The 27,788-nt window shown below is 26.3% G+C and overlaps 3 protein-coding genes across 23 annotated transcripts in view; 1 reads left to right on the top strand and 2 right to left on the bottom strand.

Annotated features, from left to right (window-relative positions):
- Positions 1 to 27,788, bottom strand: part of LOC126901804 (neuroligin-4, Y-linked-like) — a 210,704-nt gene that overhangs the window by 136,714 nt on the left and 46,202 nt on the right. The window lies entirely within an intron of this gene.
- On the bottom strand, positions 16,689 to 19,761 carry LOC126901807 (uncharacterized). The gene is made up of 2 exons (XM_050678577.1): positions 18,833 to 19,761; positions 16,689 to 17,465 (listed from the first exon to the last, which is right to left on the bottom strand). The coding sequence occupies exons 1-2, from the start codon at positions 19,640 to 19,642 to the stop codon at positions 16,878 to 16,880; spliced, it is 1,398 nt and encodes a 465-aa protein (XP_050534534.1). The 5' UTR covers positions 19,643 to 19,761; the 3' UTR covers positions 16,689 to 16,877.
- LOC126901808 (uncharacterized) overlaps positions 20,567 to 27,788 on the top strand; it is a 34,716-nt gene continuing 27,494 nt past the window's right edge. For 3 of the 18 annotated variants that reach the window (XM_050678580.1, XM_050678579.1, XM_050678584.1), the window contains exon 1: positions 20,595 to 21,466. In XM_050678580.1, the coding sequence (XP_050534537.1) occupies positions 20,702 to 21,466 (765 nt within the window). In that variant the 5' untranslated portion in view covers positions 20,595 to 20,701. Of the gene's footprint in view, positions 21,467 to 22,370; positions 23,462 to 27,788 lie in introns of those variants that run through there. The other 15 variants (XM_050678588.1, XM_050678586.1, XM_050678578.1 and 12 more) reach the window with 14 other exon arrangements.

The raw sequence follows: 27,788 nt of genomic DNA, 5'->3' as shown, positions 1-27,788 counted from the left end.
CATCTTTTTTTGTTCGTGCGGTGTAGACACGATGGTCAAAACTGTTGGATTTTTCCCGAACAGTCAGCATGTTCATTTGTCACAGCGGAGTGATCACGCCAATGTGCGTGCGTGCATACGTGTTATCCTTTTTACTTAGGGCGTTTCTGGTCTGCACAATGAGACCGAGATGAAAAAAGGTTTGTTCGATTTAGCTTTTGCACTCGGAGGTTTTGCAAGTTAACGGGTCAGCACACAGATGTACGCAATGGCTACTGCATCGTCATTTTTCGATTGCAAACAACCCAAATATTCGTATGACACTCTCGAGGAATCTCATATTTGTCTACACCAACCACCGATGTGGTGTTAGCGATTGCTGATCTGACCAACATTTTCAAGTCAGCATAGTTCTATGTGAGACACTATTCAGGTGTTTTAAAGTAAGTTGACCTACCATTTCGATGATAACTTGGTTTAAAATAATAACATTTGTAAGCCTATAAAGAACCGTAAAACATCGTTCATTCATCTGAACGGTTTGTTATCATATTGAAAAATGAAAAAGTTACAACAATAAACTTGTAACGTTCACTGACGTGGTGACTCAATTTTCATGAACTGTTGAGTTTTCAAATTTCTCAAGGTCATCTACACCCTTTTTTTCAATTGACTACATTACTGTTCATTAGAATATTTTCAAAATATACAATCAGTTGTTTTTTTTTTTTTAATTGTCTATGATAAAATAACAATAAAATGTAGTACAACAACGGTTCCGAGAAATTCGGGGCAGGAAAAGATATTGGGGCATTTAAATTGAAACTTAAAATTTTCAGGTAGCTACCCACAATTATTTTATTATATAAAATCATTCATGCGGCAACTGTTGCAAACAAACGCCAACGTCCTGGTGATATATTTACTATAGTAATAATAAAACGACAAAATACGGTTATTTTACATTTGTATTTTATATAGTTATGCCATTATACAGTTTCAGATGTTCAAAAACAGTCTAGAAGATAAATAATTATACATACATGTTAAAATTCATTTGGTTAAAAGTTAAACGAATAACATGCATTCATACATTGGTAAACAAATCAATTATTTCGCACATTGTTGTCGATTGTGTATAAATAACTAAAATATTTGTTTGAAATATTCGCATATGTTAGTATTAATGTTACAATGTGTATCATGTTACATTGTATAAAAAAAAATGCATACTATAATCTATCAAAAAAAAAAAAAAGAATAATATTTAAATTTTGGTTGAACAATATGTTATTTTTTGATCTCAGATCTCATTGCGATTGTGACCCTTTCTATTTTTACAATTCGCTTGAGCTACAACTGTCTTGAATAGAATAATTTATAGTTTTTCCATTTTATAGAATCCTTATGTGCTTATACTGGCAAAATGGGAAATGGGTCGCCCCCCATAGGCGTCCAACGATAACCCGACAGGCACTCAGGATGAGAGTAAAAGTTTATCTTTATCACCCCAAGGGTCTTCGTACTCGTAATCATCGAAAAGTCTATTTTAGTACTTCTCATTTTTTCAGTCTTGTGGGTTTTTTTTTTTTTTTTTTTTTTAATGTCGCTCAATATTACTAAAAATATGGAATAACTGAAAATCTCGATGTCGTTCTTTTAAAACCCTGAGACAATTATTATTTTTTTTTACTTTTCTACTATTACAATATGTTTTTTTTATTTTAACCTAAAAAAAATTCATTAAGACAAAATAGAATATTTCAGTAGTTAAGCGAAAATGTCAAATTTCAATTCGAAAAAATAATACTAAGATAAATTAATGCTATGGCCGTTTTATTTTGTTTTGATATTAAATTATTAATCAACGTTTTCGTGGGTTTATACATTAAAGTTTCAAACCACGCAATGAGTTTGAAACGCCAAATTAAAACTGTAGACATTAATTCAATCGAAAATAATTTTTGTAAATAGTATTTCCACATTAAAAATAAAAATTTTACCATTAGTTTCAGTTATGTGTATATATTTAAATAAAATGGTAAATTTCCTATTAAAAACTGTAAACAAACGTAAGCCATTAAAAATAATAAGCTAATTTAATTATTTTATAAGTTAGTTAAATATGTATGTTGCAATTTAAAAATATAAAGTTGACTCTTCTACAAGACCTAAGGAATAAACATAAAAAATATTTTATAAAAGATAAACGAAAGTACAGATGTAACTAAGAAAAGCCAAATATATTATTATTTTAAGTGAAATCGAAGTTTAAATTATTATTATTGTCTTTTGACAATATTTTCAAATTACTTTTGTGCGATAATTTTACATTACTAAATACAATATAAATAATGGATTATTAATAACAATTCGTCATAAATATTTATAAACTTAATTGTCATGACACAGGATATTTTATAATTTTATTTTAATAATATAATTTCGATTATTATTCTTATGAAATAAAAATTATTTACTGATTGTGTGACTTATTATGTATTATAAGTATAAAAAGATACCTGGTCCGGGGTAGATGTCACAATTTTCTAGGTTAAAAATAATTTTATACCAAAGATATAATTTTATTTTAATTGAATAAAAAAAAAATTCTCTTATAAGTAATTCCAACACACGAAAAAATTAAAAAAATACTTTGCTGAAAAATTATAAATTAAGATTAATTTTTTAAACTCATATTTTCATTAAATATTACGGGTATATCTAGTTTCGCCTATGACTAGATACATTATTTTTTAGAATAGTTTACCAATATTAATATAGCTATTTTATTTTTTGTATGTAAAGTTTTATTAAAACACTACATTTAAAGATAGCTAAGTGCAATATAGTTTCTTTACATACAATGTAATTATTACCAATACAAAATCGTTTTACTCTAAGAGCTTTACTTGTTATTTATGTATGAGAACCAAAATTATGAAAGATAGTAATGAAAAATTATATTATGAAATTATCTACACTTAAATATGATATAGTATAGAGCTCGACTTCTACATTTGATGAATAACATGTTATGGTTACACTAATGATACTTAATATTTCTATGTTATGATGTGATCATGACACAATCATAAATAAACACTAAATTCATATAGTAGCAAACCGTTATGTAGAATAATCACTGTCTTAATCCAGCCTTTATAATAAACTTTGATTGTATTTTGCAGCATTGTTCAATTAAATCACATCATTTATTACCCATAAAATATTAGCTGATAGTTTTTTAACATTTTATCATTTTTTGTTTTTAGTGTTTTTTAATCGTTTTTTGTTAGACTTTAAGAACAAATAAAATATGACAAATATTACTTATTTTATTTTATTTAACTTAAAATTCAATTGTATCAAACAATCAAAGGTGTTCTATGAAGGCGCAGTTTCTTCACTTAAAATCGTTGAGCAAATTTCGTAACTGCGACTTGCAAGACTAATTATCTAAGTAATTAACTTTAACACAATGCGGCAAAGCAAATAACTCAAAGAGCTTAAGTACAAAAACCACTATATTGCAAAAAAAAAAAAGACGGCTTTATAGTGACTTTTTTTAATTACTATATTTAAACTGTATATCAGATGTACTTATACTAATTCTTTCTCGACAAAACCAAAAATATGAATAAATATTACTCAAAATGCAATTAAATAAATGTAATTGTTATTTTCTAAATGAGTTTTTTATTTAAATAAAATAGGCGTATTTTTGAAATAAAGCTATTTTAAATAGAATAAAAAAATTCTGTTAGAAAATCAACTTATGATGTAATTCAAAACGCGAATAGTAAATTGACTATTATTTTCTTCCAAACTCCATTTTATCAATTTAAAACAATTTTCTGCGTACGGTATATTTACAACAATGTTCTTTTTATAATACAACTATCTGGCAATTTGATAAGCATTGTATTTTTTCATCATTTCAACAATTTCCACGTATTTCAACGTTTACTATATAGACGACTTTTTTGTTGACAAGTTACACGCTCAGTGTCTACGCATATTCAATGACAGCCACAATAAATTAACAAAATATGCATAAATCATATTTCATTTTAAATTTGTATTTGATTTTTTCCTCCCGAATATTTCATCAATTGTTATGTCTATTGACTGATATAATCCTATTATTAAAAATTCATCAGATTTTTTTTTCGACGAAAAAGTATTGGTAAAAATGTTTTCACTCGAACACAACCGTACATATGTTTACAGTGTTAAAAAAAAGTCTCATACACGGGAATCATTTGTTCTACCACTGAAAAATTAAAAAAAATATATCGTAGTACAGTTTACAAGATGATAGGCAGATATAAAGCAATAGAGGGGCAACTTAATTGGTGTTGTCTTCCCGTCTATTTTAGAATACAAAATCAAATATTTATTTCGTTTTTATCTCTCGATGTTTGAAGTTTAAAAAAATAATTGCCGAAGACCTCACGTAATAATTTAAAATGTCACTGAAACTATAGAAATCCCTTAAGTACTTTTCCAGTAGACCGTCACTTTCGGCAAGTCGTGGAAATTATATTCAAACCGACATCCTAACCTTAATGTATTCCGGGTCACGATTGCTTTTCTGCGCTTCACGACTGTGTACCCCTCTAGTTACATCTCTCCGGTGCTGGCCTAATGAAATAGCTCTCTAACAAATGCTTCTTGGCTGTTAAAGCGATTTCTACTACTTATCTTTTCGTCTAAGAATTTCATTGAATGTTATTTGCAAACATAGGACAAATTTATAAAACAAAATTCATTTTAACTGTTCTTATTTTAAGAAATTATTACTCACAAATAATTTTTAGAGACCAAACTAAAATTTTGTTTGTAAACCAAAGTTTATNTAATATAGCTATTTTATTTTTTGTATGTAAAGTTTTATTAAAACACTACATTTAAAGATAGCTAAGTGCAATATAGTTTCTTTACATACAATGTAATTATTACCAATACAAAATCGTTTTACTCTAAGAGCTTTACTTGTTATTTATGTATGAGAACCAAAATTATGAAAGATAGTAATGAAAAATTATATTATGAAATTATCTACACTTAAATATGATATAGTATAGAGCTCGACTTCTACATTTGATGAATAACATGTTATGGTTACACTAATGATACTTAATATTTCTATGTTATGATGTGATCATGACACAATCATAAATAAACACTAAATTCATATAGTAGCAAACCGTTATGTAGAATAATCACTGTCTTAATCCAGCCTTTATAATAAACTTTGATTGTATTTTGCAGCATTGTTCAATTAAATCACATCATTTATTACCCATAAAATATTAGCTGATAGTTTTTTAACATTTTATCATTTTTTGTTTTTAGTGTTTTTTAATCGTTTTTTGTTAGACTTTAAGAACAAATAAAATATGACAAATATTACTTATTTTATTTTATTTAACTTAAAATTCAATTGTATCAAACAATCAAAGGTGTTCTATGAAGGCGCAGTTTCTTCACTTAAAATCGTTGAGCAAATTTCGTAACTGCGACTTGCAAGACTAATTATCTAAGTAATTAACTTTAACACAATGCGGCAAAGCAAATAACTCAAAGAGCTTAAGTACAAAAACCACTATATTGCAAAAAAAAAAAAGACGGCTTTATAGTGACTTTTTTTAATTACTATATTTAAACTGTATATCAGATGTACTTATACTAATTCTTTCTCGACAAAACCAAAAATATGAATAAATATTACTCAAAATGCAATTAAATAAATGTAATTGTTATTTTCTAAATGAGTTTTTTATTTAAATAAAATAGGCGTATTTTTGAAATAAAGCTATTTTAAATAGAATAAAAAATTCTGTTAGAAAATCAACTTATGATGTAATTCAAAACGCGAATAGTAAATTGACTATTATTTTCTTCCAAACTCCATTTTATGAATTTAAAACAATTTTCTGCGTACGGTATTTTTACAACAATGTTCTTTTTATAATACAACTATCTGGCAATTTGATAAGCATTGTATTTTTTCATCTTTCAACTATTTCCACGTATTTCAACGTTTACTATATAGACGACTTTTTTGTTGACAAGTTACACGCTCAGTGTCTACGCATATTCAATGACAGCCACAATAAATTAACAAAATATGCATAAATCATATTTCATTTTAAATTTGTATTTGATTTTTTCCTCCCGAATATTTCATCAATTGTTATGTCTATTGACTGATATAATCCTATTATTAAAAATTCATCAGATTTTTTTTTCGACGAAAAAGTATTGGTAAAAATGTTTTCACTCGAACACAACCGTACATATGTTTACAGTGTTAAAAAAAAGTCTCATACACGGGAATCATTTGTTCTACCACTGAAAAATTAAAAAAAATATATCGTAGTACAGTTTACAAGATGATAGGCAGATATAAAGCAATAGAGGGGCAACTTAATTGGTGTTGTCTTCCCGTCTATTTTAGAATACAAAATCAAATATTTATTTCGTTTTTATCTCTCGATGTTTGAAGTTTAAAAAAATAATTGCCGAAGACCTCACGTAATAATTTAAAATGTCACTGAAACTATAGAAATCCCTTAAGTACTTTTCCAGTAGACCGTCACTTTCGGCAAGTCGTGGAAATTATATTCAAACCGACATCCTAACCTTAATGTATTCCGGGTCACGATTGCTTTTCTGCGCTTCACGACTGTGTACCCCTCTAGTTACATCTCTCCGGTGCTGGCCTAATGAAATAGCTCTCTAACAAATGCTTCTTGGCTGTTAAAGCGATTTCTACTACTTATCTTTTCGTCTAAGAATTTCATTGAATGTTATTTGCAAACATAGGACAAATTTATAAAACAAAATTCATTTTAACTGTTCTTATTTTAAGAAATTATTACTCACAAATAATTTTTAGAGACCAAACTAAAATTTTGTTTGTAAACCAAAGTTTATTATTTGCTTAGTAACTAGAATAACCGATTAAGGTAATTAAATTGGATTTATTGAAAATATCAAAGATTCTAGTTAGTATTCACAAGAGTTTAAAGTTCAAATATTACTGATAAATAAAATATATTTGAGATATATATATTTTTTTTTTTTTACTATAAAAATTGTACAAATCGTATCAAAAACAAAAAATTCTTAACTCATTTAAAATTTCATATAATTGAAGTTTTCTTATGATTTTTTTCATAAATTATTTTTTTTCTACAAGAAATAAAATAAAATTGATATTTAAAATAAATAAATAATTTCATTTTCTAATTGTAATAATTTTAATTGTTTTGTTTGTAAATTGATGGTTTAGATGCTCAATAAAATATTGTACTTTTATCATATTGAAAAACGTTTTTAATTTTACATGAAATTAAATATCTAAACATTGTAAATAAAATAAAATTAATCTATATTATATTCTTCAAATACTAATACTGCAAAGTTTTTTGACATATTTGTATAAGTTGACTAGGTAGTAATTCTTGAAATGTTGATAAATTTAAAAACCTTCAGATCCTTAGTAAGTCTAGTGAAGCTTAAGATATTTGAACGGACTTCATAAATATAAGATATATTTATAAGAAGCAATTATGAAATACTATAGACAGCTGTCACATTAAAATTTAGTGTGACGGCAATTTATTGAAAATATTTGACATTTTACTATACTGAGCCATTTGTAATGATAAAACAAAACCAATTTATTATACATAAGCCGATGATGAAGAAGTTTACTTTAAAAAAATATTGTAAAATAGTTGATTTTAACAGAAATAACATATTACGTGTTATATAAAATTTGTTTACTACATAAATTAATTTCATAAAACTGTGTGTTTATTTTATTTATATTACTTTCTAATATGAATAAGTAAAAAACATTTTTTTCATATAAAAACTATTTATTATGTTTTTGTTAATCATTTTATGTTGGAAATTAACTACTTGTGAACATATATTTTACAAACTTAGAAATATAATATTGTTTTGGGGTACTAAAATATGGTTGGACCTTATGTAACAATGATGTTTAAACATAGAGCATAAACTCGTTAAGTCGACAAGGTATTAAGTTGCCGGAGCTAATATTAACAGACTCTAGAGACAAACTGAAAGTTCAATATCTTAGATGAATAATAATAGTATTCAACGTAGTTACAAATACGTTTATTTATTAATACATCACATTTGAATATACCAAAACATTTATCTTGTCCTAAGTAAATTATATGAAATTTATGAAGCTCAGGAAATCAATACTGTTGATCACAATATGATAAAAATTATATTTTTTATTATTAAATCAATTTTTTTAACGAATCTTTATGTAAATGTTGAAGATTGAATTTATAGAATTTTTTAAAATATTTAACATCCAATATTTTGTGCATACATAATAAGTTATATATTTCTAATCTTTACTGATAATACAACTATATTATTTACATCATAACACCACTACACTGTTAGCCAACAACTATAATCACATACAAATATGTTTTCGCTTTGGTTTAATATGTGGCGAAACAAAATAAATTAAGCAAATTTATCTTTTGTTACATTTACGATTAGGAATCTTGACTGTCCTCCTGTTTCCATCACTTAAACATTTATTATTCCTAACTCTATGGAGGCAAAATAGAAGAATTACTTGGCCTTTCTATCTTAAAATAGAAAGCCTACATAAGTAAGAGAACGGGTTTCTATTGTTCTCATTGTTTGTAACAATTGGCCTGTTTCCTTACTTTTTGATTATTCTGTGTATGTTATCCTTCCCCGTGGGCAGGTACAGGATCAGATTTTCAAAAAAAAAAAATATAAATATATACCTAACGAAAGAAAAATACCTAAGGTATTTTAAAAAAAATATTTTGACCATTCCAATTTTTCAAAAGTTATGAAAGTTTAAACATTTTTAGTTGAAACTTTCATATAAATAATATCTTATTTAACATATTTCAAAAATCGTATTTCTTTTTGAGTATCTCCACTATTTACGGGGAATGAAGGAAATTTTTTTCAAATTTCGAGAGTAAATCTTCAACTAAATACGATTTGTGATCTTTTGATGTATTGTGTGAAAAAAATCGGTTCAGTAATAACCGAGAAAAAAGTAAATAAAATAAAAACATAATAAAATTAATACCTTCTCTGCTTCACATCGAAACTAAAATACATACAAGAAATCCCAATTAAAATGAGCTTATTGATATAAAATTCAATCATCTCTAAAATTTAATAAAAAGCTTCTTATATATTAAAATATATTTATCATTTGATAATCTTCAAAATTAAAATAATTTTAGTTGAAAAATATTTTTTAACGATTTTTTTGAAAATAGTCAACCAGTTGTGCCATACTTGAATTGTAATAATATTTATCCCATTAAGTCATAATAAATTGGAATAATTAGTATAAAATAAAATGAAATCATAAACAGACTTTGAGTTTTGAAATTTTTCTTTAAGTTTTTAAAGTTAAATAAATAATTCACTGTTTTTTTCTTATACTATACAACTTTTTAAAATCGTAAAATATTTTAATTGTGTGAAAGTTTTCATTCTTAATTAAGTAATGAATACTATTTTTGTCCGCTAAAGAAGTCATAAAACAAAAAAAAATTATGCAATACGAAAATATTTTTTGGAATTATAAAATATTTAATTTTCTTGTTGAAAAGGAAAAATTATATAAAATTATTCATAAAGCTTTAACATTTTTGATGTTCATTAATCCATACTCAAATGATAATTGTATCATATCTTTTATTTTTAATTATTGANATGATGTTCATTAATACTCAAATGATAATTGTATCATATCTTTTATTTTTAATTATTGAAATCATCTTAAAACACGATGATTATTTTGTGTAAAAGGATTATATTTTATTTCTATATATTAGCATTTCATATTTTTAACGTATAAAAAAATGTATAAGCATGTAGCAATATATAATATGCCATTTGCACCGAAAAACATGATAATAGTCTCTTGGGTGTCATATTGGTATTGTATTGTGACGCGAGTTTATCATCTTATTTATACATTTAAAATGTATTTTTATACAGTTATGAAGACTGAAGAAAAGAATAACACATTACATTTTTTTTAATAAACCATTTCATTGTGTAGTTCAGAATAATAATTCAGTAAATCATATTATTTTTATGTTTTATGTACAGATTGCTAAAATTATAAGAAAATTAAAAAAAATAATAATTTTTTGTATTTTAACATAAAATGACGTAATTACAATTCAAAAATAATATTCAGAACATTACATTTAAACATCAACATTTTAATAATTATTTTTAGTGATAACGCTTAAAATTTTTATGTATAATAATATTAAAATATTTTCAAAAACACCTTAGTTTTTTTAAAATTATTCTAAATTTAAAATTAGCTACGATTCACATATGTTATGAAAAACACTATATAATTTCAAATACAGCAATAGATAAATAATATAATAATTAAATTGTATTGGGTTTTGGCAGGTATCTAGTTTCCAAATGTTTAATTAGCACAGCTATATCAGAAAATTTCAGTTACAAAAGTAAATCATGATTTTTGCAATATTTTTATAAAAAAAATAAGAACATTGTGTGAAATTTGAATATAAAATATAATACCCAATTTTCAATTTCACCTAAAAGCCTACTTAGTATTTAATTTGCCTATTTTCAATAATTTAAAATATCATTTTAAAATTAAGATACTCGACGATATTAGTCAAATAATAATTTGTTGCTTGTTTGTTTTTATTCTATCCTCGAACAACAACGGCCGGAAGTAGTTCAACCGAATGATAACGACCGGCTTGTAACATGTTAGCTGGGTCAAATAACAACAATTTAGTCTTTAAAGACCGAATTATGGCGGAAGAAGACAGGGAATATATCTCCTCATCCTTATCAAAACAAATTGGGCCGTTCCCATGACAGACAAATAACTGAAATAGAATTACGCAGAGCTTAGACTCTTGACAAACGACCCGCGAACGTGTGTTAGCATTGTGATCGACACTTTCCGAAATAGTTTACAAACATTTTGCTACGGTACTTCGTTTTTACCTAATTTAATGATTTATCTTGGAAGCTTGTAGAATTTTTAGGTTAAAACCGCACGAAAAGAGGCGGCTAAATATGTTAATGATTTTATATGGTGGAACAATTATAATAACCACCCAAAGTAAAATCTAATTATCTGTACGACTTGTGGATTTAAAATAACGATGAAAGCTACGAAGCATTTCAAACAGCCAAATAAAAAGAAAGTATATTTAAGTATTTTTTTATCGTAAACCATCCACACTTTTAATGAATCAATAAAGTTACAATATTGAACGGACATTTTAAAATGATAGTGTCAGGCAGATTATACATTCTTAGCTGTAATATAGATAAAAAAATATAAAAAACCATCTTCAAACATGTGTACTTCCTATTTATATATTGTACCTAATAGATATAGAAGCGTTTTGTACTGAGTGGTCGATATAAGATAAGACACTCAGAAACTATAGAATATTTTCAATGTTTGTACAGGAAAATATAATTTGATTCAAAAACTATAATAATCTGTAGTTTCATATATTTCTTGATTTATTAATTATTCATCCATTCTATCTTATAAGGGTGTCAACTTCATTTATTTTTAATGACAACGTATATATTTAACTAATTTATAATATAAGAAATGGGTATTTTCAATTTTGAAGCAATAAAAAAATAAAAATAATTTTTTCTTATTAGAGACAAATAATATGCTTTTAACGCAGTCCAAAACTGTAAAATATTAAATATGTCAGAACATGATGGAGCAGCTTGTATAATGTTTATTTCTTAATTTTTCTGAAATATTCTAATTAGTATCTTAAGTTAGTTATCTTAAATTTTGTATTTAGTCATTTATTTTAAATTATTTAATTTATACTTTTATATTGCGAAATGCATAGAACAAAATATATCGGATTATTATATTCGTAATTACTTGATTCAAAAATTATTAAAAAATTGTCATTTTAGTTAAAATGTCATTATTATTTGTCAAAAAACGCGTTACAACAATAGCACATAAAATAACCAAGTTGTTATACTTATCTATATAGCCGAGCACAAAAGCAGCAAAAAACAAATTTCTGGATTTTTAAAAATAAATTTTTCGTGGAGTAAAATTTCAAATTTGACAAATTTCACTTAAAATATTTTAAATTAAAAACTCTAAATAGGTTTAAAAAAAAAGATTAAAGTTCACTGTGACACAACCTCCTCTAATAATTTTTTCCTTATTATTTATTACTAAGTATCTTTTTCACGGAATTGTGGACATTCCTTTTTGAGAAACTTTGTCTCTTAACTTACTACCTAGAAATTGGAGCCACTGAATAGAAATATTCTATTTGGGATCAATTAAGTAATAGTATTTTGTATTAGTATTTCTATATATTTAACAAAGTCAAATTGGTTGTTTAAATTTTTTTAAGTCCCTTAAGGTAAGTTTTTTTTTGTAATACATCGTTTTGTATTGTTATTCGAAGAACAATCCATTAGTACAACGGCAACGAGTACCAATACAAATATATCATTACTACCACACATATACTTCGTGAACTTCTTGAAAAACTTAAGTATCTCGCATAAGTGACATGTCTATTAGTACAGACAATCTAACCACCCAAGCAATCCAAACACTCAAAACACTTTTTTTTGACAATTTGTCAATGACTTGTTTTCTGTCTTCATTTTGTTATGTTGAAATCAATATTATTATGTTAAAATTATTATCTTTCATTTTATGCTGACTCGCTATTTTATGATTATTTAAATCAAATCAAATATTAATTAATTGATATTTTATAGACCAAAAATAACATTCATCGAATTTCCGATTACGGTAACCATATTTTTAAAATTCTACCCTTCATGAAAAAAGAAATTTCAAAAATATTAGCAATGATTTTAACTTGACAATTATTTTCAAAAAAAATATTTTTTATCGCTTTACATAGAAATTTGATTATTTTATTAAAAAAAAATTGCTTATAACGTCCATTATAAGTATTAAAAACTACTGGAAATTATGAAACAACAGAATTCTTGAAGGAAACGTATTTGTTGAAATACATAACGAGTATAAATAAGGTATTTTAATTACCCGCTTGTTCTAAACTTAATGATGATTTTGCGCAATTAAAATTAATGATTAATAGCCGTTTAACTTAAGTCTAATCAAATTAATAATCATAATTACTGAAGCATCTCCGTTATGTATATTATATCAAAAAAACAATAACTGTGTTACAAATAGACAGAGCATATTTATTTGTATATTACATGATTTTGCAACAATAAAAAAATTTACTTTAATATTTTTTGGCTGGTAAAAAAAAAAAAAATAACTTAAAAAGCAATAAATTTTTATTTTTAATGTTTAATTTTGATTTAAATTAATACCTCCATGTTAAAAAACCATATTTAAATAAAAATTCAAGAATGTTTAACTCTTTTAGGATTTTATTTTATGCATGATTTTATTTTCTTACAAAATTTAATTTTAAATAAATATAAGTCATAAAATATATAAAATACAATTCCATTCAAAAGAAAGTTTCAAATATAAAGTTTTAGACCTTAAATTTTTGCATCGTATGATCCCTTTTTTCGGAGTAAAAGTATTTAAATACTTTATTTAATTGATAAAGGATTTTTTAGTATTTATGTTTACATATTACATTTACAAATATAAATGACGATTGATTTATCGTTAACCACTAGAGTTTTAAAATAATAATAGTTAACAGAATTTTTTTTTTAAATATATTCTTATTAGTATTCTTTATTTCTAAAATTTCAAGTGGTTAAACATTTTATCCCTTACTCATTATTAGATTACCAACTTAATTTTTTTATTGACAACATACATATTTAACTAGTTTATAAAATATAAAATGATCCAATTAAGAAAATTTTGGTTGATAACCACTTTAAGAACACTACTTCAGAAGTAAATAGCATTTTAAAATCGTACTAGAGGTGAAGTGTTGGTGTGACTATTTTTATCAATAGACATTTTTCCTCCCGTCTATGAATAAATATGCTAATACGTTCCAAAGTATTGGTTCAAAAGTTATTATTAAATGGTCATTTTCTTAATTTAGTTCACTTTATATCTTATAAGCCAGTTATACTTAAAATGCCTTTTTAAAAAAATCAATTTGGTACCTCTGTAAGGAACTGGGTAGGAGAACATTTTTTTAAATATATTTTTTTTCAGGTAATCGTTTTTAAATTATGTTTAACTTAAAATAATAATAAATTTTTTTAAGCAATAAATTAAACTAATCTATTGGTTACATTCTAACACTTCCATTACTGTATATATTTTTAACGCAATAAAACATATGCNTTATTGGTTACATTCTAACACTGTATATATTTTTAACGCAATAAAACATATGCATTAAACATAAAGAAAAATAATCTATTACTTCAAATGTTAAACAAATGTTAAAAATCTATTTATGGCTTTGGATGTTATACCTAAGCATGTTAAAAACCCTACATGAATATATTAAAATTTTTCTTTTATCCCTATCTTTTTCTACATTTAATCAATCAAATTCATATTTTAATATACCAGACCACCAGCCACCAGGCACCAGGTATATATTTAATTTAGATTAAAAGCTAAATTTCACAAACGTAGGAGAGGGTGGGGAAAGTTGACATCAATAAGATTTAATTAAATCTCTAAAATAAAGTATTTACCGTAAAAAATTTGAAATTAGGTAGAAATGCTACTTGATATATTGAAACTAATTGGTAAAAATATTACTAATTAATTTTAATTATTTAAGAATTATTAATAATTTATAACAATTCTTTTTTTCTAATTAAATGTTAATTAAAAAAAAAAGTCAAACTAGTCGTCTACCTCCACTCCTGTGTCAAGTTAACATAACTTAACTCGATTTATTCTTAAAAAATGTATCATATATGTTGTCCCCAATTAAGGGGGAGTCATTTCTTGTCCCCTTAAGAAATGTTGGATGTGTTATACAGTGAAACCACCTTTCGACGGTCCTTCTATTAGTCAGAAACCTCTTTTAAACGAAAAAATACTATGGTCCTGTGTCTTTAATAGATAAAATTTAACCTCTATTAAATGGAAACCTTCTCTTAACAGAAAATAGTTTGATCCGCAGAGTTATAGTTTGTAAAGTTTACCGAGTAATTAAAAAACAAAAATGGAGTGTGAAAAATATTTAAAAAGAAAAATTGACCTGATGTACCTTTATGCTCGTGGATAACTATTACGTTTATTTTTTCATTACTGAGCTAGTTCAACTATCAGTTGAATATTCAAGTTATTTTATATGTAAATACTATTTTTTATAGAAATGTTATGTTCAAATAACGAGAAAAAACCAACTTTCCATATTTCACTATCGCTCATAAATCTCGTCTGGTACTCCGCTAATTCGAATCATACTTAAAATCATTGATAATTTTTATTCGTGATATTTTTCTATAGCTAAAGCAGTAAAATAAAATATCATTTATTCACATTCAAGTTAATATGTTATGCTGCAAAACAACAATAACATATCGTTCTTGCAAAAAAGATAAAAGAACGATTTAAAACATATGTGTTCATTTAAATTATTTGACACCGTCCCGCGTCGCAGAGTGATACCCGGTGTCCCTCGACCTGCACCACTCGTATCAGCCTTCGCCCTATTGAGGGAATTTGGTAGTCCGAGTGACGAACACCGCGTGCCATACGCTACGGTGCAAAGTCCAGCAAGTGCCGCACGGCCGGCGACGACGACCGCCGCAATTGATAGGCGAGTCTCTTCCCGTCGTCAAAATGACGACGTCGAGAGTGTACGCCATCGGCTTCGGACGTGCCGCACGACTTGCACGGCGAACCGCACCGTCGCCCACAACACTGCTAACCTTTTGACGACGAGGACTACACCGGACACCGTGTAGCCTACGCCGGCGAAAGTGCCGCGATTTATACTATTACTGTGTACGTATTTCCGGTTTATTTTTTTTGAAAATAATCTGTCAAAAATGAATAAAAAACGGCCCACTACTTCGTCAACATTAGAATATTGTTTAAATACAAAGAAACCGTCCTGTCCCAAGCGTTGACTTGTTCTACCATACCATATGGCAATTAATTATGACAGTTGATATATGAGAATTTATAAATACTTCTAGATACTCTTCAATTTCTCTTGCTCTATATTCTCCTACAGAGTATTTAATCTTATTTGTAGATAAAAATATTTTGTGTTTAATTTTTAGTTCAGAAATTCGAATTAAAGTAAATTTTAGCGTCTTTTAAACTATAAATTACTCAATTATAATAAGGATGAGATAAACTTTTTCATTACAAACCTTTATAAGTTTTTATACGTAAAATTAAATATTTTATTTGGGGAATATAAAAGAATATGTTCTGTCAATTCAGTAGTCAGTTACGAAAATTACTAAAAAAAAATAACATCTAATATGGACAATATTGTGTATATTTTTATTCATAATACTTTTTACAGTTTCACACACATTTTTTTGTCAAGTCTGTTCAAATTTACCAATAATAATTTTACCTTATCTTAAAAATCTAAAATATTTTTATTGTAATTCATTCATACTATTTGAAAACTTTTAATTCACTGTTTCCCTAAATAAAAAACAACCGTTTTCCTAATATTAGATAAATATATTAATTCTTTTAAATTTCTTACATTTCATTATCTTATTGTTTTTATTTTAAACTAATGAACAGGACTTTTTTTTATATGTAAATGTTTTATAAAATAAAGTTTTTGCATAATATATTCATGTATAAATCGTATACATAATCGATTATTCTTACTTTTGCTTTACTCTAATAATTCTAAAATCGTCTGTGATACAAAATTTATATTACCATCTAAAAATACCAAACAATTATTCCAACTGATTTTGTTTGATAGACTGCGTGTATGATCTCTATAATTAATATTCTCAGATATGATTTTCTTATATTTTGTAATCTCATCTACTAACTCACAAATTATATTAAATGTATTATTTGGATTTAAAATATTTTCTAATTTTATATAAATAACATTAAAAATATATTTTATATTTTCGAATAAGTCGTTATTTAATTCCACTTTTATTCCATGTTTTTCAAAAATCATTTTTTTTATTTTTTGTAAATCGTTCAAATACTCATTTATCATTATTCTTAGTTTAGATGAGTTATATTGATGAATTTTATAGTTATTTATAAAATTACTTTTTGAAATTTCTTTATCGAAATCCATAAGACATAAAGAGATAATACACAAGACACCAACTGCATTATGTGCTACTTTTTGAATCATTGATGTAATTACTAAGTTTGAAAACTGGAATAAAACTTCCATATCATTTTCAGATCTTATACAATCGTACCACTTTGATTTGTTGCATTTAGAAAATACCTATTAAAAAATTCAACTGAGTTAAATCATCGTTCTTAAAATTTTATTATTATTTCAAAAAAAAATTTTTCATTTGAAAATGTCTTGTTATTATATAATTAAAGAAATGTGTTAAAAACTGTGTTTTGAATTTTTACATAATAATTTTCAGTTACAGCTAAATTTTATTAACTTTGTTTATGATAAAATTGAAACTTTTATATCTTATGGATACTTTTGTACATTTTAATGGCTATATTGCGGAGCTATCATTTAAAATTAATACAACATTTTTAAATACTTAATGTGTTATATTATTCTTTTTATATTATATTTTTTAGTACGAACCAAAGATTTACTCTTAAAATAACAATTTTTTAATAATCAATTTAGACACATTAGAAACATTTGCTCAAATAGACTTTTGTAAAGAAAATTCAAAATGTATTTTTGATGTGAAAAATAAATGAATGAACTTTTTTGTAAGAAATCTTTTCTATTGAAATATTTATTTAATTTGTTCACCATTTAATTATAAAATAAAAATTTATCATATTAATTTTTTCTAGTTTTATATAAGGTTATTGTTTAATTATAATTATAATAATTAATCACTACAGTTTAAAAAAAGTATGTTGCATAAAAGAAGAATATAAATAGTAATTTTCTTAAGTAAATTATAATGATCCATACATTTTTTAAAAAGTTATTGCATTATAAAATTTAATTTAAAAAAGAATTTTTTTAAAAAATCAAATTTTTTTAGTAACATAAATATCCATTTCACCGTGAAAACTAAATACAGTCCGAAATTTTTTTTCTTCTATAATAAATTATATTACATAAGATTTAATTTAAGATATATATAAAAGTGTCAGTATTTCCGGAACACTTTCAAAGATTCAGCTGAAAAAGTTCTACTTTCTACATGCATTTTTAAGTTTATAACTTTTTTGTATTAAGGGATATATTATTTCTCATAAAAATAATAATTGACCTATACATTTTTGGAAAAATTATAGAAATATAAAGTTAATAATGTAAAATATAAAATCAAGAATTTTATCATAGAAATAGCATACGGTAGCCATTTTCAGCATGAAGACAAAATATAGTCCAAAATTTTTCTTTCATAATAAAATATATTACATTAGCTTTAATGTAAAGTATATATAAAAGTGTCAGTATTTCCGGAACACTTTCAAAAGTTAAGTTGAAAAAGTTGTAATTTTGAATTCACCCTATGGGCAGGTAAAGGGTCAGATTTATGAAAAAAATATACCAAAAGATAGGTAAAGATATCATGCATCTATAAAAAATAACTCAGTACAGGGGTATCGCGGCGAAGAGGTGAGTGACATCTATAAAAAATAGATAAATTATATTACTTGTTTATTTTCAAGCAGAGTATAATTGCTATCAATGAGTTCTATTAATGATTTTTTTGCATTGTAAATAACTTTTTTAAATTTTAAATTATTTGGATGAAACCATGAACCAGTAATTGAACAAAATCTTTCAGACTGTTGATTGATTTTTGTCCGCATTTGATGAATATCATTTAGTAGTTCTTTGTAAACTCCATTTTTATCGGATGGTCTAGGAATTTTAGTTTTATCTTCGATTAATTGAAGTAATTTTTCACTTGTGTATGGTTTATCAACAGAAGTAATGAAAATATTTTCTAGATCACTAAAGAACAAATAATTTTTGAACAGTGTTTTGCCATATTTTATATTAGCTCTGTATATAAACTCTAACAAACAATGACCTTTATGTGAACTTAACGACAAAAGATTCACCCAGCTGACTATTTCTACATACTTGTTATCTCTTATACTCGAAATAATTACCAAATAGGCCAGTTGCGTGTATTCCTGCATAGTCGAACTGAACTCTGTGTAAACATCATTTGCTACTTGCCGAAAAATTTCGTCAGTAAAGTTATCGATACATTTTATACAGTTTGTGATACTGTTATCACACTCTTTTTGTTTAACATTACTTAGATCAGTATTCTGCGATATCAATGCTTGAGGTATCAAAGAATCCAGTGATACTTGTTCCTCATAAGGTCGTTTTCTGACTCCTTGAAATAACTCTTCATCATTAGTGGCCTTTACAGCCACTATAAATGAAATACAATAAAACAAAGTCATCTTAATTACTTCAAAGTTTAGATTGTTGAATATCACCATTTTACTTATAGTTACTTTAGTGAGTATATTGTGTGTCAAATAAAAATTAAAGTGATAATTTATAGTACTTATATTTGAAAAAAAGAACTTAGAATGTATGCATAATACTATAAATCTAATCTATTTAAGACTTTACCATATTTATTTAAGGTATTTATTATATTCTATGGTTAATAATTTAAATAATTTATTTTTAAAATCATTTTACCAATAAAAAAAAACTTTTTAGATGGAATAACATATCGAGCTTAAATAAAATGTTTACAGGTCGATCGACTGTTTTTTATAATTATCTCTTTGTTCTTATAATACTAATTATAGGCAAGCGGCGTGCACAACATATAAAAATTCTAATCTGTGCGCTATTCTAAAATAGAACGTCGCTAAATATTACCCAGCTCTTATTTTTTTCTGAATGGTCAAATCAAGTGTCTTAAAAATAAATAAATCGACATTCGTTATCGAATCGTTAATATTTTATATAGACTATTCACTATTTAATAGCAAAAAAATAATTACAGCATTCTATATAATTTTCAAAAGTGAACACAAAAATATTCCCTTAGAATAATTTTTTCTTATAACAAACACGATGTATTAATTGGTTTGTAAAAATAAATTAAATTTTAATCTACATTTTTATAAAATCTTTATACAACGAAAAATGGGTGTAGTTATGATTAATAAATTGCACTCTATATCTTACATAGTTATTCTTATTTAAAAAAAATTATATTCTTTAACTTAAAATAAGTTCTTTGAAATGAGTGCGTTTTTAAAATAACATCTATTAATGTCTACTAAAAATTTTTTTTATTTTAGTGGTAAATTGATTTCAAATGTACACGTCGTAAAATTATTAACATTAAAGTATAATAAAATCCTTATATAAATATACAATAGTGTTAAATAGTTTAAATTTATATTATATGCATACAACCAAAGTTATTTTTATGAAATATACTCACTATAAATTACTGTTTTCAATTGACGTGGAAAATACTTACTAAAGTAACTATAAGTAAAAGAGTGATATTTAACAATTTAAACTTAATTAAGATGACTTTGTTTTATTGTATTTTATTTATAATAGCTGTTAACGGCATGAATGAAAAGTTATTCCAAGGAATCAATAAACAATCTTATCAGGAAGAAATTACACTGGAATCTTTGATACCTCAAGAATTGATATCGTTGAATACTCATCTGAGCAAAATTAAACCAAAAGAGTGTAATAACATCGGTAGCTGTATGAAATATATCGATAACACTACTGACGAAATGATTCACGGAATAGCAAGTGAGGTTCACAAAACGTTCAGTTCGACTATGCAGAAATACACGCAACTGGCTTATTTGATAATTATTTCGAGTATAACAGACGACAAGGACGTGAATATGACCAATTGGGTGAATCTTTTGTCGTTAAAATCACATAATGGACACCGTTTATTAGAGTATATTTACAGAACTAACATACAGTACGATAGCACACTATTCAAAATTTATTTGTTTTTTAGTGATCTAGAAAACATTTTTACTGCTTCTGTTGATAAACCATACACGAATGAAAAATTACTTCAATTAATCGAAGATAAAACTAATATTCCTAGACCATCCGATAAAAATGGAGTTTACGAAGAACTACTACATAATATTTATCAAATGCAGACAAAAATCAGTCAACTGTCTGACAGGTTTTGTTCAATTACTAATTCGTGGTTTCATCCACATAATTTAAAATTTAAAAAAGTTATTTACAATGCAGGAAAACCGTTAATAGAACGTATTGACAACAATTATACTCATCTTGAACATAAACAAGTAATATACTTTTAAAATAAATGTTTCATCTATTTCACATATATAATTTAAATACACTAAATTACAATTGTATTTCTATATTTCACTGTATACAATGTGATCTATTCATCACAAACAATCTGGTTACCCTCAAAATAAATAAAATATTGAAAAAAATTTTTTTTTAGTTAAATATACTTTTTTATTCATCACCTAATTATAATACGTTTTAGGATCATCTTTTATATCTATTAGGTCATTTGACTTTATATTTTTTATTAGCATATACATATTTAAGTAGCTTAGAAAATAAAAAATTGACTGATTAATAGTAACTTTTAAACCAGTATTTCAGAAGTTATTCTCATATTCATACATAGGCACTGTTCTGCTGGAAAATGTCAAGTAATAAAAATAGCAACACTTACTCCTCACCCTCAGACAATAGTTTAAATTGTTAATAACTTCTGAAATACTGGTCAAAAGTTGTAATAGACCATTAATTAGATTATTTTCTTTTTTATAAACGAGTTAAATATGTATATGGATATATAAAAATATAAAAATAAAATAATAATAAAAAATATTAAATTTTATTTATTATAAATTTAAAAAATAGAAATATAAAATATTTCAAAACACATTAAGTATTTAAAAATTTTTGTATTAATTTTAAATGTTAGCTCCCTAAAATAGCCATTAAAATGTACAAAAGTATCGATGAGATATAAAAGTTTAAATTTTCATAAATAAAGTTTATAAAATTTAGCTGTAACTGAAAATTATTATATAAAAATTCAAAACACAGTTTTTAACACATTTTATTAATTATATAATAACAAAACATTTTAAAATACAAATTTTTTTTTGAAATAATAAAAAAGGTTTAAGAACAATGATTTAACTCAGTTGAATTTTTTAATAGGTATTTTCTAAATGCAACAAATCAAAGTGGTACGATTGTATAAGATCTGAAAATGATATGGAAGTTTTATTCCAGTTTTCAAACTTAGTAATTACATCAATGATTCAAGAAGTTGCACAGAGTGTAGTTACTGATTTGGATGTAATTAGTTATGCGCTTAATGATTTGAAGAATAAAATCTCAAATGGTTTGGATGTAAATAATGATAGTATTAGTCGACATAAATCTAATAAACTAAGAATAATGATACAGAAATATTTAAACGATTTACAAAATATTAACAATTTAATTTTTGAAAAACATGGAATAAAAGTGGAAATAAATAACGACTTATTCGAAAAAATAAAATACATTTTTAATGAGCTTTATATAAAATTAGAAAATTTTTTAAATCAAAAAAATGTATTGAATATAATTAAGGATTTAAGAAACAAAATTCAAAAATATAGGGAAATCATATCAGAGAATAATAATGACTTTTATATGACCAATCTATTAAACCAAATCACTTGGAATAACTTTACGTCATGTTTACATGGTAACATGAGTTTTATATCACAGTTTATTTTAAAATTATTAGTATAAAACAAAAGTAAAAATAATCGATTATACATACGATATATATATACATGAATATTTTGTGCAAAAATTTTAATTTATAAAATATTTACTTATAAAAAAAGTCATGTTCATTAGCTTATAATACAAATAATATCTTAATAAATTGTCAAAAATTTAAATGAATTAATATATTTATTTAATATTTGATAAAACATTGATATTTATTTAGGGATATAGTGAATAAAAAGTTTTTGAGTAATTTTTATGAACCAAAAAAAAAACCCGGCACAGTGAGGTCTTGGCATAGTTGGGTCCAGTATAGATGATATCTGATAGTGATTAAAATCACTATCATAAAAAACGCTTCGATGCAAATCTATAGATAGTGTTTAATTTAAAAAAAAAATTTGTCAAAAAAGTAGGTCAAGTGAGAGCTGAGAAAATAAATGATAGCTACAAAAAAAAAACACATAGTAAAATAATATTAATATGAATTTCTTCTCACGAGAGGACACTACAGTAATGGGATCATTGATGTTTATTGAAGTTATTGAATCTAAATGAGATAAAAATCAAAAGAGTTAAACATTTTTTTCTAACTCAAAAAGAATTAAGAAAAAATTCAGTGCCACAGGCGTGAAAGACCCAAGTGTTTTCGTCTCAGAAACCATACGTCGCATTCGTCACTTGATAAAAATGGAAATTTAGCTAGTTCAAATTTCAAAGTTATTTTTCTCGACTTCAAAAGAAAAAGAAATTTAAATATGTTTAACTTTTTATACCATGTCAATTAGATTGATATAATAATGTATGAAAATCAGTGTAATCCCATTATAATAAAATAAAATACAAAACCAAGAGTTTTAACACTAAAATAGCATATTTTTGAATACAGTAGCTATTTTCATCATGAAGACAAAATAAAGTCCGAAATTTTTTTTTAATATTAAAGTATATTACATAAGCTTTAATTTAAGCTATATATAAAAGTGTCAGTATTTCCGGAACACTTTCAAAAATTAAGTTGAAAAAGTTCTACTTTCTATATGCATTTTAAAGATTTGAACCCCCCCTGTATTAAGGGAACTGATCCGATTTAAAAAAATATATCAAATTAAAGAGGTATATAAATATTATTTCTCATAAAAAAATCAAAAATTAAAAATCAAAAATCGAAAATTTTAACACAAAAATAGTGTTTTTTTAACTACGGCAACCGTTTACATGCAGAAGATAAAGTGTCGGGACAAATTTTTTTTTTTCATTTTATAGTACATAAAATAAGCTTTAATTTGATATATGTTTAAAGGACGCAGTATTTCCGGAACATTTTCAAAAATTAAGTTGAAAAAGTTAGTTTTTGTAAAAAAGTTGCAATTTTAAATCCCCCCCCATGAGCAGGTTAAGNATTAGTTTTTGTAAAAAAGTTTCAATTTTAAATCCACCCCCATGAGCAGGTTAAGTGTTAAATTTTCAAAAAAATTATATCAAATAAAAGGAAAATATCTAAGGTTTTAGTTTAAAAAAAAATTATGTTGATTTGTTGATTTTTGAAAAAGTTATGGAAGTTTTAAGAAAAAAAAGTGAAAAAAATGACAAAATTTGTCGATTTTTAAATTTGTAATTTTTTTGGATATTTCCCCCATTTGCGGGGAACGAGGGAAAATTTTTTAATTTTTAAGGGTAATGTCTTCAACTAGATACAATTTATGATCTTTTGACGTATTTTTAAAAGAAATCGGTCCAGTGAGAGCTGAGAAAAAGTAGTGACAAACACAAAAAAAAAAATAAACACATCATGGTAAAATTAATACCTTCTCAGCTTCGCATCGAAGCTAAATGAATTGATTACCATAACTTTTAGTTCAACATGCAAGTTTTAAATTGTCATCATTAAATAGAAAAAAATGGTATTGTTAAGATTAATATGCAGTCAGTGTTGGATATAAAGTTACAAGAGGGCGTTTTGTTATATTTTTGTTCTAACTGATAACGTCAGTCGCACTACTGATTGTGCGAGAGACTCATTACGCTATTTGATTACGTCAGTGATCTTTGTGACTCAACGAGTTATTATCGGTCCTTTTGTAAATTTTGCGTTCACACCACCATGTCTAGCTCTTGCTACGTGGTTCTATAATGCACCTAGCTCAAAGTCGTTTTAATGGATAAATCACCCTTGTGATTCGCTGTGGTTATATAATTGCAATAACAGTATGCCATTGTGAATCTTTCGTGTACATAACAAGTGCCACCGTTTGTATATACGCCATACATTTTATTGTTTTGTTTTGCGCATCCTATTGTGCCTTGGCACCCTCTAACTTTTGTACCTGTACACGCTCTTAGTGTTTGGCCCTGTCCATTCCTGAAGTACTTACTTATGAAGCGACTACCCTTGTAGTCTGTGGATAGTGGATAAGAATACTTCCACGGCCTCCCTGCCATTTGTAAGAGGCAACTAATGAATTTACGTTAGGTCGAAAGAAAATTTCTGTCAAATAGTATGAGGTGTCCCGAACAATACTTAGGCGAATTGTCCCATCTCGGATGTACGCGGGGACAACGGGTGAGAGGGAATAAAGTAGTTAAAAACCGAAAAGGCCTATGAAATAAAGTGTTTGATACCAGCCGGACAATTTGTGCAGTAGCTGTTTCACCAGTCATGTGCCAGTCACGGCAAGTGACGTCAATGGCTGAGGAGAGTTAACTGTGAACGAGATTATACTACTAATATCCATCCTAAGTAGTTGTTAAGTGCGGAGAGTTGGCTTTTCATGTAAATGATCTCCACTTTTGGACGTACAACGTGTGAAATAACATCAATAACTTATCAATCGTACCGTGTCGAAGTGGAGATTGGTGAACGACAATTCATGATACTGCTCATGTACTTTCGATGGTAAACGGGCGATCAGCATAAGATGTGTTGTTTTTGATAAAACTATCAAATCATTACATGTAAAGACTGGTATTAATGCATAGTGTGGTACAAAAGTGCATTTAGCACTGGTCTTTATTTACTTTGCGTGATTTTATGCCAAGCCGACTATCTCGAAGAGACATTTGCGGCGCGGTAACCTAAGACGTGATAAACACTGACGTAATCGCTAATATTTGGGACCTATTGTCCACTAACAAACGCTGGTATTGCAAACACACATGACATTAATAGCCTATAGTACGGTACTCAGTGCATACGAGACACATTTCGTCGGCGTGTCACCTATTCGATCATCACTTGACAAAGTCGATAACGTAGTTTGATCCACGTGCAAAATTATGTAGTGTTTTTTCTCTACTTATTACACACCGAGTTTGAAATGCATGACGATGTAACATGATTTGGTTTGAGACACAAAAAACATAATTGGTGCACAGAAACATGTTCATGCCTTTTCTGAACAGAAATTTTTTGAAAGGTATAGCACCGATATAAAGAATGAACAATTTTTTGACAGTAAAAAACTAATTTTTTATTTTAAACAGTAGGCTCAACATTGTTAGATGCAGCGGTGGTTAATGAATTTTTGGCGACTGCGAATTTTTGCTGTTAACACTCTTTTGTTTTCACTTCTGTCGTTAAGTGGGTCCCACGCTTTTTAATAATGGGCTTCCGTAATTGGTATAGATTTTACAACGACGAGCACAGAGCCATATAATCATGACAAAAGAAAATGGAATCGCCTAATTTTATTGGAATTGACGTGCACAATAAAATCAAATGTATCACGGAAAGTAGTCCAGTCTGCGATACTACCATCAAATTATAAATCATATTGGCATACATGAGAATTGGTAAGTGTAGCAACAGCCATTTGCGGTGTGATCTCTTTTTGAACTGGTAATGCAGCAGCACTAAAACATGTTATTTCATTTCTTCGGTAACCGTCGAGTCGACCCTATAGAATTTTTCGACGCGATCGAGTTTAACTAAAATGCTTACAATTGCGTATCGTTGCTGGTGAAACCTGTTTTTAAGAACACTTAATAGATTAACCTGTTCTTTAAGGCTAATTTTTGACGTAACCTTAATGATGTATTTATGAATATCAGCAATCGACTTAAGAGACATGTCCCATAAATGACGTGCTTCAATGAGAGCCTTTTCTTCTTGATTTATTTTAACATGCTTCGAAGCCATGATTAAAATGGATAATATCCAAGCTCGAAGGACCAACGTATGCAGCGTCCGGTAATACTAACGCGGGTTAGTCAATGTTAGTTGTTTTTTTGTTTTGAATGAATGGAATGTATTTAAAGCATAAAAGTAATTAAAAAGCATTAAAACAAATCAGAAAATATACATATAAATGGATAGGGTACGCACTTAACACCAATGCCACAATGGCACTAAGATAAACAATAAGATTAATGAATAATAACAAAACAATATGTATAATAGATTTATATTTACATTGACGACGATGACTGGTTGATGTAACTGAAAGGCGAATGAAGTCGTTGGTAGTACGCAGAAACCAATCAAACCGTACGTAGTAAACAATACTTCACAAGGTATATATACTTAATAATTGCATAAGCCATTAATTTTAATTTGATACGCAAAATCAAGAGCATATCATCAGGTAAACTCTAACGCACAGGGATGCAGACATCGCAAGATCGGTATGTTAGCTTGTGGCAAATACAGGCAAAGATGGCAGCTACAACATTAGTACAGAAAACAACATACGGCCAGGAACTCGGTGCCATACAATTACAACTATTATCTAGTTAAAAATACTACCCTCAAAAATTGTAAAAATGTCCACTTTACGAATTAAAAAGTTACTTAGCCTACATTCTCCATATAAACAATTAAAATCATCCATTTTTAAAGTTTTTAAAGTATTT

The sequence above is a fragment of the Daktulosphaira vitifoliae genome, unplaced genomic scaffold (assembly GCF_025091365.1).
Source record: "Daktulosphaira vitifoliae isolate Bord-2020 unplaced genomic scaffold, ASM2509136v1 Scaffold_3, whole genome shotgun sequence".
In the NCBI taxonomy this organism is placed as follows: Eukaryota; Metazoa; Arthropoda; class Insecta; order Hemiptera; family Phylloxeridae; genus Daktulosphaira; species Daktulosphaira vitifoliae.
Note: the sequence above shows the minus strand (reverse complement) of the source record. Positions and strands in the feature narration are given on the sequence as shown.